This window comes from Calypte anna, chromosome 3 (assembly GCF_003957555.1).
Source record: "Calypte anna isolate BGI_N300 chromosome 3, bCalAnn1_v1.p, whole genome shotgun sequence".
NCBI classification, from domain to species: Eukaryota; Metazoa; Chordata; class Aves; order Apodiformes; family Trochilidae; genus Calypte; species Calypte anna.
The window spans coordinates 27458974-27469341 of NC_044246.1; the positions used below are offsets into that span (position 1 = coordinate 27458974).

The 10368-nt window shown below is 39.7% G+C and overlaps 1 protein-coding gene across 2 annotated transcripts; it reads right to left on the minus strand.

The window, feature by feature from the left end:
- Positions 1-7587: 7587 nt before the first annotated feature.
- Positions 7588-10365, minus strand: GTF2H5 (general transcription factor IIH subunit 5). 2 transcript variants are annotated; one of them, XM_030447984.1, is made up of 3 exons: positions 10288-10365; positions 9918-10024; positions 7588-7971 (listed from the first exon to the last, which is right to left on the minus strand). In XM_030447984.1, the coding sequence occupies exons 2-3, from the start codon at positions 9950-9952 to the stop codon at positions 7791-7793; spliced, it is 216 nt and encodes a 71-aa protein (XP_030303844.1). In that variant the 5' UTR covers positions 9953-10024; positions 10288-10365; the 3' UTR covers positions 7588-7790. The 2 variants fall into 2 exon arrangements, with proteins under 2 accessions (XP_030303844.1, XP_030303845.1); XM_030447985.1 differs by having other exon boundaries at positions 10223-10304.
- Between the last annotated feature and the right edge of the window lie 3 nt (positions 10366-10368).

A 10368-nucleotide genomic window follows, 5' to 3' on the forward strand; every position in this document is an offset into this window, starting at 1 on the left:
GCTAGGCTGTCTGACAATTACCAGAACCTCCAGTTGACTGGCTGTTTCACTCCAGTTTCCTTTTGCCTCTTCGTTTGTTGTGGAAGCAGCTCCAACCTTCCATATAGATTTTTTTCTCCCTCTCTTCTTTAAGGAGCTTAATGTAACCTGAACAGAGAAAACAATGAATCACCCCAGGATACTGAAAGAACTGCATGTTAAAAGCAGCAACATTCTACATATCAAATCTGCAAACCCTAGGGTATATAAGAGAAGATGTATCTGTATTCAAGAAAGGGAATAATAAGGGCAAGCTCTTAGTTATCTATCTGGTGTGAATGACTTATAAGGCTTTGGAAAACAATTTGTAGATAAGAACAAAGACAATCTGGTAAATGGGAAAATTGGACAACAAAAATAAAGTTGAATAGAAATGAAACTGGCATTTTTCTGTGTCAGATAACTGATGTACTAAACAAGGAAAATATATTCATATATATTAAATATATTAATGTGTATTTTCTTTTTAACTTTACTTACTGTTTCAAATGGTGGCACACAAGATAATTATCAATCTGAAGAGATGAGGATTAGTACAGATGGCAAGGAATGGGAACTAATGGAGATGGCAGTCGATGGTAGCCCAAAGAAAAGCCTGACTGAAGAGATACTACAAATGTAGTCCCCAAACAATTAATCATGATACTGACCTTTTAAATGTTTTTGTTAGTTGACTTTAGAACAAAAGTGTGTGTTAATAAAGCTTGCTGATGGCACAAACTTGAGAATCAACAATACAGACTAGAACCAGAATATATGTCATTCACAAAGAATGGGTGACCTACAGAAGCAGACTAATTAAAAAATGGGATGAAATATGACAGTACAAAGTTAAAAAAACATTAACTGAAGGATTTACCAGTGTTCATTTTAAACTAAAGGCATCAACTGAAAGAGAAGAAAAAATCTGTATCTGCCAATCAGCAACAGAGTATCTATAGGCACCTAGATGGTGAAATCATGAAAGAGGACAGTACTCCCAAGGGAATATCAAATTAGGGTTTTTTCCCCAAGAGAAACATTGTTGCACCGGTATTATGAAGGCTCACCTAGAATTCTGCATTCAACTGCAATCACACTGAAGAATGAGATTTGTAGGATCACAGAATGGCTTATGTTTGAAGGAATCTTGGAGATCACCTACTCCAATCTCCCTGCCATGGGCAGGGACACCTCTCAATTAGACCAAGTTGCTCAAAGCCTCACCCAGTCTGGCCTTGAACATCTCTAGGGAGGGGGCATCCACATCTTCTATGGGTAATCTATTCCAGAGTCTCACCATCCTCATACTGAAGAACTTCTTCCTAAAATCAAGAAATTAAGAGGAATTAAGCTTGAAATGGGTACAGAGAAGGGCCAGGAGGGACAGACATAATTCTATCTATGTTATTCTACTAAACACAGTCCATTTTTACCTATTTGATTTGCTGCATCAGGCTAGGCCCCCTTCTTGTGCATTTTGTAAGTCTAGCAATATGAAACCCTAATTCAAAGCAAGATCTTCAAATATGTCTGCAGTATCAAAAAGCAATTCACAAAACTTACTTAGCAAAGGCCATATTAGAATATTAAGATAAATAGCAGCTGGTGCAAGTACTTCCAAGGTCCCTAGGCTTTCCAGACAGCTGCTTTAATGGATGAATTATAATTTTAAATCTTTTTTTTTAGCTTAAATCTACAGAGACCCATACCATAAAGATTGGACCAGATGATTCTTGAGGTCCCTTCCAACCTGGCATTCCATGATACTATGATATATACAAAGATTCTTCAAAGCTCTTTATTATTCAAAGTGTGGTCCAAAGAGCAGTTCAAGTAAAAGGACAGCACAACAAAGCTTAAGCAATCGTTTTCTTTGCAAAATGCAATTGAGACAACATCCAAATACAAAAATAAAGTTATTGAAAAATGTGGAAGACTTAAAGTTGAGCCAAAAATATTTAAGGTTTTAAGCACTAGAATTCTAACAACAGTTTCTCACCAGAGCCCCAAACAAGCATCCTCTGTATTATCACCCTCCATAGTAGAAAATGCAACAGATTGTTGCAAAATCAAATGTTAAGTCTTAAAAAATAACATAGTTATGGCATGATACATGCATTTGCTGTGGTAGTTCACATATCATAAAACTGTATTCAATAGTTGCTGGTGCACATACAAGTTATTCTGATATGTATTTTTAATTTCATCCTTTTAAAAGATGAAAATTAAACCTGTACATCAGCCTTCTAATTGTGCATGGTCCTGCTCCCTGATGAAGCAGGGTCACCTACAGGAGGTCACACAGGAACACATCCAGAGGGGCTTTGAATGTCTCCAGAGATGGAGACTCCACAACCTCCGTGGGCAGCCTGTGCCAGTGCTCTGTCACCCTCAGAGTGAAAAAATTTCTCCTTGTGTTTATGTGAAACCTCCTATGCTCAGGCTTATATCTGTTACCTATTGTCCTATCATTGGGCATAACTGAGAAGAGCCTGGAACTATCTTTCTGGCTATCTCACTTTATATATTTATAAACATTAATGAGGTCACTCCTGGTTATCTTTTCCAAGCTGTAGAGACCCAGCTCCCTCAGCCTTTCCTCATAAGGGAAATTTTCCATTCCCTTAATCATCTTGAAGGCAGAGAACTCTTTCAAGCAGTCTTCTCTGTGTACTGGGTGCTAGGACAAAGGAGAAAAGTACCTGTTACGTTTGAGTGTATCAGTTTTTGAGACTGAAAAATCCAGAAGACTGATGTAAATGGCCTAGTCAGGAGCTTACAATTCTGCTCCAGATGTCCCAAGACAAGGCTCCTGACTAGTAATAACCAAAATATTGGCACAAGCAATTAACCCTATGTAGGGGAACAACATAAGGAGTCTGCTAATCACCAAGGAGTGGGTGTGAGCCACTACACCTGTGCCCAGTTGAGGCAGGGCCCCACGGAGCATGCGCGAGGCCGTGGACGAATAAATAGTGAGTCTCACATCCACCAGGCAGCTCACTCCAGAGCTAGCTTCGAGCGTGGCTGGTTGCATCCTCAGCAGCAGGCTAATCTCGCAGCAACTCTACGTTAGGCTACATCGCTCATCTATCCAGCCCGGCGACGCCAACCTCGCTCTCCTCCCGCTACAACCCTAAGCTTGAATAAGGATCAAGTGTTGCCAATGGCTGATCATTAGTCTTCAATGTAGGCCATTTACATCTGTCTTCTCTCTTTGTTTCTTATTTTGGTTATGATCTTTGTGTAGCTATGACAATAATGAAAAAAATACACTACATGGAAGCCTCCTTCATTGTTTCAGATTAAGTGGTATAGCAGGTTGTTTCCTTTAGTTAGCATTTCAAACAATGAAAGTTCTTTCCAGCACCTTCACAGCTCCTTTTATTTTGTAGTACATTTCAAACCAGAAATGAGCCGGAATAACTCTGCATACTCAGAAGGCAATTTCAGCTAGGTCTACTTTTTCATACTTAGAGCAAATAATTTTAGGAACCACCTTCTGAAACACACCCCCTCAGAATCCTTCCTTCCCACTCCCTACTGCTCCTTCTGGCTCCTGCTGTCACACAGAAACCAAGAATAAAACTAATTAGAGTGCAGTTTCTCTCAGTTTGTCCTTATGCTCCTTGTGATCTTGTTCAGTTTCAGAAATAAGAGGAAATGCTAGGTACAAGCTTAAAATATTCTTTCCCCTCTTTTCTACCTTCTTTCTCTCATGCTCCTATCTCACTCTGCTAAGCTTCAAAACATCATGAACACAACACACAAAACACTGACAGATTAGAGATGTTTGGCCAGTATCATAGAATCATAGAATTGGCTGGGTTGGAAGGGACCTCAGAGATCATCGAGTCCAACCCTTGAACCACCGTTGCGGTTGCTAGACCATGGCACTGAGTGCCACATCCAGTCTCTTTTTAAATATCTCCAGGGACGGGAGAATCCACTACTTCCCTGGGCAGCCCATTCCAATGCCTGATCACCCTCTCCGTAAAGAAATTCTTTCTAATAACCAACCTGAACCTCCCCTGGCACAACTTAAGACCATGCCCTCGTCTTGTTGAAAGTCGTCTGGGAAAAGAGACCAACCCCCACCTGGCTACACCCTCCTTTCAGGTAGTTATACAGAGTGATGAGGTCTCCTCAGAGCCTCCTCTTCTCCAGGCTGAATAGCCCCAGCTCCCTCAGCCTCTCTTCATAGGGTCTGTGCTCGAGTCCCTTCACCAGCCTTGTTACCCTCCTTTGGACCCACTCCAGGACCTCAATATCCTTCCTAAACTGAGGGGCCCAGAACTGGACACAGTACTTGAGGTGTGGCCTCACCAGGGCTGAGTACAGGGGCAGAATCACTTCCTTGGACCTGCTGGCCACACTGTTCCTGATACAGGCCAGGATGCCATTGGCCTTCTTGGCCACTTGGGCACACTGCTGGTATGTTTACCTCTCACTACTGACTCTCATTATATCAGCTATGCCAGCACTGTAGAAATGTACATTACTTTCCTATCTGCAAGTGATGTCTTTACAACCATCCTTTTGCACACCTCATAATTTACAGCTGGGTCCATCTTTTCTGAATAGAAAAATGAACACCAGCATAGCGTTGACAGCCTTCAACCTAGAGTCATCCTGAAAAATTGCTTGCTGTTACTTTCCTGAGGAGTTAGTTTTAAGGCTAATCAATTATCTGCTAGAGCTTTGGCGTTGGGTGGAATTTCTTTAGCGTGCCCAAGCACATTCCAGCATGGGTACTACAAATCTGCTTTTCTTCTGGTAAAAGAAAAATATTAACCTGAAAATGAGATCTCTTTCAGGAAGCTTATACTTGCTGTTGTTAGTAACACCTAAAATTGCTCAAGCACAAAATGCTAAAAGCTAACAGTAATACTCTATAGTTTTCAATTTCTTAATTTGTTTACTGGACAGCAATTTCATAGTCTATTTTTACTCTGCAGTTAATCTGCTTATTACTGCTACACAGTCATGGGAGAGAAAATTACTTCTGCTGTCAATATGAAAAATACAACCACTAATGTCCCAGGTAGTAGTTTTTTTCCCCTCACATTAAAACATAACTGGTAGGTACTGTGGGGCTTCGGTTTTGTCTGTTTGCTTGTTTAGAGACCATATTGATTTTCACCTTTACACAGGTGTAAATGAATAAAACTATTAATTTTGGAAGGTAATCAGGGAAAAAAATTCTGTGTCATATCTGTGTACTAGTAGCAACATCCAAGAGATACAGACGGAGAAATCTGAAGTGCACACTGAAATACACTGAGATTAAATAGTTCTTGGATGTCTTCCATGTGCTACAGTGCATGTTCACAGAGGAACAGGTACCCTACAATCAGATGCATTTTGTATGATGAGGAAATAAAGAGAAAAAACATTCATAAAAGTAACTTCTCTTACCCACAATGTCTTCCTGTGATTTACATCTACTAAAAATTATGTAATTTTATACAGAGCAACTCCTAAGCAGGCCTGTTTTGTGGAGTTAGAGACCTACCAGTAATACCTGAAGGGAAAACAACATTTCAGACACATTTTAGTTTAATGGAAATGTGCACTAAGCATAGAAAAAACACGTTGGATAACTAAACATCTAACAAAATTTCTGATCTAAAGATACTACATTACAAAATCTCTTGCTGCAAATGTCTTTCTAGAAGGATTCCTTGTACAATAATATTCATCTCCAGCTGAAAGTACACGCAGAAAGAAAATTAACGTTCCAAAGCACTACAAGGCTCTGAACCATGCCGAAATAATTCTTTTAAAAAGATTTAAAATATTGGTAAGAGCTCCCCTTACTGGTCTGCCCTCAAATTGTTAAGTCTCCAGTCCTGAAAAACATTTCATATGAAATAAGAATGAATAAAATATTATTTCTCTTATATATTACACACAAAAAAAAAAAAAAAAAAAAAATCCACATCATATTTCTATCAGAGACTCTTATCTTTTAATTTTCTCATTAGTTGCTAAGTCACAATACCATAGACAATACTAAGACAATAACTTAGCTGAGGAAGAATTTAATGCCCTCAAGTTGTACCAGAGGAGGTTTAGACTAGGTATTAGGAAGAATTTGTTTAATGAGAGAGTAGACAGGCTCCAGTAAAGGAGCTCAAATAATCTTCCTCAGAATTAGTTAGATCAGCATTTAAGCCATCTGAAGAGAGAGGTAAGGAACCATTAACCACTCATAAAAGGTTGACCTTCCTACTCCAGTGAAGTGAAGTAGCTAGTTCTTGATCATCTAGTTCAAACCCCCAACCAGGGTAGGTTGCACAGGATGGCATCCAGGTGGGTTTTGAATGTCTTCAGAGACTCTACCACCTCACTGAGCACTGAGTGCACTCACTGAGTGTTCCAGTGCACTCCTATCCCCAAAGTAAAGAAGCTCCTCATGTTTAGACAGAGCTCACCATCTTCAAGTTTGTGCCCATTACATCTTGTTCTGTCACCAGTCAGCATCATTTATGGTTGGAACAACAACAGTATCTGATCATCTTCTTTAATTATCAATTATTATAATTTCTAAATTTAATACATTTGACTATTTTGAGTAGTAAGTAGGATAAGAGATAAGGTAACACACTATTATTTTGTTTCTGTCGTCTGTATCTGCCATATTTACAGACAGAAACCTTCACAGGTTTTATCATCATGCACTGGCTGACTTATTACATAAGCCAGGGTCTGTGACAAGGAGTTACAAACACAAACCAGAATTTTTAGACTCAGTGTATGAAGACTTAGGAAACCACAAGGTTCTTCGAAGCAAAGTGCAATAGGGTAGGAAGAGCTAAGGTGTAGCAAAAAAACCCAACAAACAATAACAAAAAATCACCCCACCCCAATATCCAAAACCAGCTGTCTTCTCATAGGTTGAGAAACCATGTAATTAGCTTCAGTGGAAAAATACAAGCAGTTACTACCTAAAGGACAGGTCTCCCATTTATGTTACCCCTTTAATTTGCTGTTGTTGATATACAAGCAGTCAGTTTACACTTAAAATGTGATGACCTGAGGTAACAGATTTTGTTGTGCCCACCCCTTCACGACTCCCCCTCCTCTCCAAACTCCTACATTCCCATCACCCCTCCCCAAACCCAGAACGCAGGAAGCACAGCCTTGGTAAAAGTAGGTAAGTAGTATAGGGCAGTTGTAAAACATTTAGGAAAAACAAAAAAACATAAAAAAAACCCCACCCCAAAAACAAACAAACAAAAATAAAACACCAAACCAAATAGACAACTCTCACTGAGTTTCACTTTGGTGTGCAAAACCCATGAAGTTAAGTACCTGGCCATGCAACAACTCAGGGAGATGTTGCATCAAGAACCAATTGCACTTTAAAGAACATCTGTGACATCCCATCATTCACTCTGTGACGAGATTTGTTAGGTCCACAGCAAAGTAACTTGTCAGAGCCATCCACACAGCATTCTAAAACAGAACCAGTACTCTCATTTTTGAGTTAGAGAACCTTGCAAGTTAAAAATTCTAAAGGAAAACTGGGGAACATGCATAAAAAATTCTCTAGGCAACTCCTCAAGTCTATCATTTTAAGGACTTTATTAAAGATAATATTATTTCAAAATGAGAAACAAAATCCAATTAAAGAGTATTTTGTCTATGAAAATGATCCATTTTCTAGAGTAGCCACTACAATGTAGGACATAGTAACAGAAACAACCTAAGCTATTGAAATTTGCTATTCCAAAACCTGCAATAATCTCATTTCTCTGATCTTTTTACTTCTGAGTAATAGGAAAGGAGTTCTGGTCCATTAGCTCGCCCACTCTCTCCTGAAGGAAGTTAACCAGCTCGGCTAATACAAAGACATGAGTTTCATCCAGGTCTTGTATGATGAACTTCTTTCCCAATGCATTTGACTCATCCAAGTAGAGCAGAAACTGCTTCATTGCTGGGTCACTGTAGAGACAAACACACATCAGATACTAAGATCAGATAATAAGATACTGCGAGAAACAAACAAAAAAGACACCACTCTTTGAAGACATTCCCAAAGTTCTTTGGGAAATGAACATTAATTTCAAGAACTGCTCACAATTTAAAGAACTTCTATGAAGCTTTTGAAAAAGTTGCTTCTTTCACAATAGTAATTGCTTGGGCTAATTTAGTGTTGGAGAGTTTTTGGAAGAAAATGGACATGTGAGCAATCCTGACTATTTAGCATTAGCCAGAGTGAGCTAAGGGCCTTGAGGCCCAGCTGCAAGGTTACTAAAAGATCAGCTATGGGCAAAAGATAAGGGAGTTGGCAGCAGAAAAGAAGAATAATAACAGTATGGGAAAGCATCGCATAGACAGCACATAAACATCTGTATTTAACCAGTCAGATAGTGCAGCCCTGTGGCATATGAAGAATGTGTTGTACCAATCAGCAATATGCTTATATTATGTTATCAGCCTAGCTGTGTATAAAAGGGCTACTGCTGCTCTCAATAAATGGCAATACTTTGATTACATTAATCTGCGTTGTCCACTGTTCTCCCACACTTTAGAGATAAAAATAGAGTCATAACTTAGTGGAAGAACCATCTGCTTGATTAGCAGAGAAGTGCCTCTGTGCTGCTTTTAAAGTAACTTAAAAAAAAAAACCAACCTAAAAAACCCAGTCAACTAACACTTAATGAGACAAGTTTGAATTTACATTTCTATTTTCTGAAATGGAACCATAAAACATGATTTCTTAAAGCACATTTTTGTTTAATGGTAATTAAAACCCAAGAGAACACAGATAGCACTCATAATAGAGAGGATTAGTGGTCACATTTGAAACATACATTTATCATAACATAACTGAACAGTCTTTTTCATTATATCACCTTTGAAATTTAGGTGCACAGAAAAAAACATTGCAGAAGTATGAAAACTACAAGTAACTGAAACAGTTGTACTATACTACCCAGCTAGGAAATATGGCTTAAAAATCTAGGTTTTACCAAAGAGTATGTTTTTCCTATTTTATAGATATTAGTAGCAAAATAACATTGTTGGACTTCTTCAAGATTTCAGTGGATCAGAGAACTTGTCTTGGACATTTACACTTCAGCTAGTTAATGTCCAGTCAGCTCAGAAGTTACCTGCAGCAAACTCAAAGTTATATGCACCACGCAGGCACATCACAAGAGGTTCAAGGTTTTTCTGCTTTTGAGCAGTTATGAGCTGTTACTGTATTTACAGTCTAAGTGTACAGCAGAAATCTTGTATGTCATATAATACTATGCAACGACCACACAAATCTTGACTGATTTTTCTTTTTACTTTGGAGGCAACCAGTTGTCTCTTAGTCTAGAGACTTCAAATTGCATGAAAACATGTTTACATCCAAAGCTTACTTTAAAAACTATAAGCATGTTCCTTTCAAGTATGATCTACAAACCAAGCCATATGTTAGCCTTGGATGGAATATGGACTGGAGTTGATGAAAAAAAAAAGATCAAAACAAAACACAGAAAAGAAAGGATGGAAGATTATCTCATCTCCCTGTCAAACCACTAAAGAAACATGTCACTCACAAAATACAACAACAAAAAACCGTTATATGTAAGCAATATAGAGACCAAAAGGGAATTATTGTTACTTATAGTTAAGCATAAAGCCCATTTATGTGTAAGCATAAGTGGAAAAACAGTATCTAGAAAAGAAAAAGGGATTTTGTAGTAAGGATTACCTACAATTGCTTCTTACCTCTTCTCTTAAAGGCTGCACTTTTCCTGTCTGCTTGTTCTGCCCCACCCCTTGTCAAAACAATTCCTTTTTTACTGTCCAGACCCTTAAGTTACTTAGAACACCTCTAGCTCTGAAGAAATATAAAAACTGCGACATAAGGAGAAACAACGAGCACCGTTACTCACCATTCGATCAGAACACCTTTCAGCACATTCACCATCTTCGCAGTTCTCTTATAAACGCTGTCAGATCACCAGGACAACCCCTGCTTTGGGCTACACACAGAGGAAATCTGAAAGAAAAAAGAAAAACACCTCCGTTGAACGCCGCGATCCTTCAAGGCGACTCGCGTCTCACGAAGCGCAGCGCTGCCCACAACCTTGCACAGAGGCGAGGCCGGGCCGGGCCTGCTCCAGTGTGGCAGCGAGCTGTGAAAACTACAAGCCTCTGCCTTCACCTCACCAGCAGCCCAGCCAGCCCCGCTGCTCACCTCCCGAGCGGCGGGTCCCACCAGCCCCAAGAACCCCGCTCCCAGCCTCCCGTCCCCTCCGTCACCCTCAAGGAGGCCGCTCCGCTCCCCACGGCCACCGCCCCTGGCGCAGGCGCACGCCTCCCGCTCCCTCCTCCGCTCCCGCT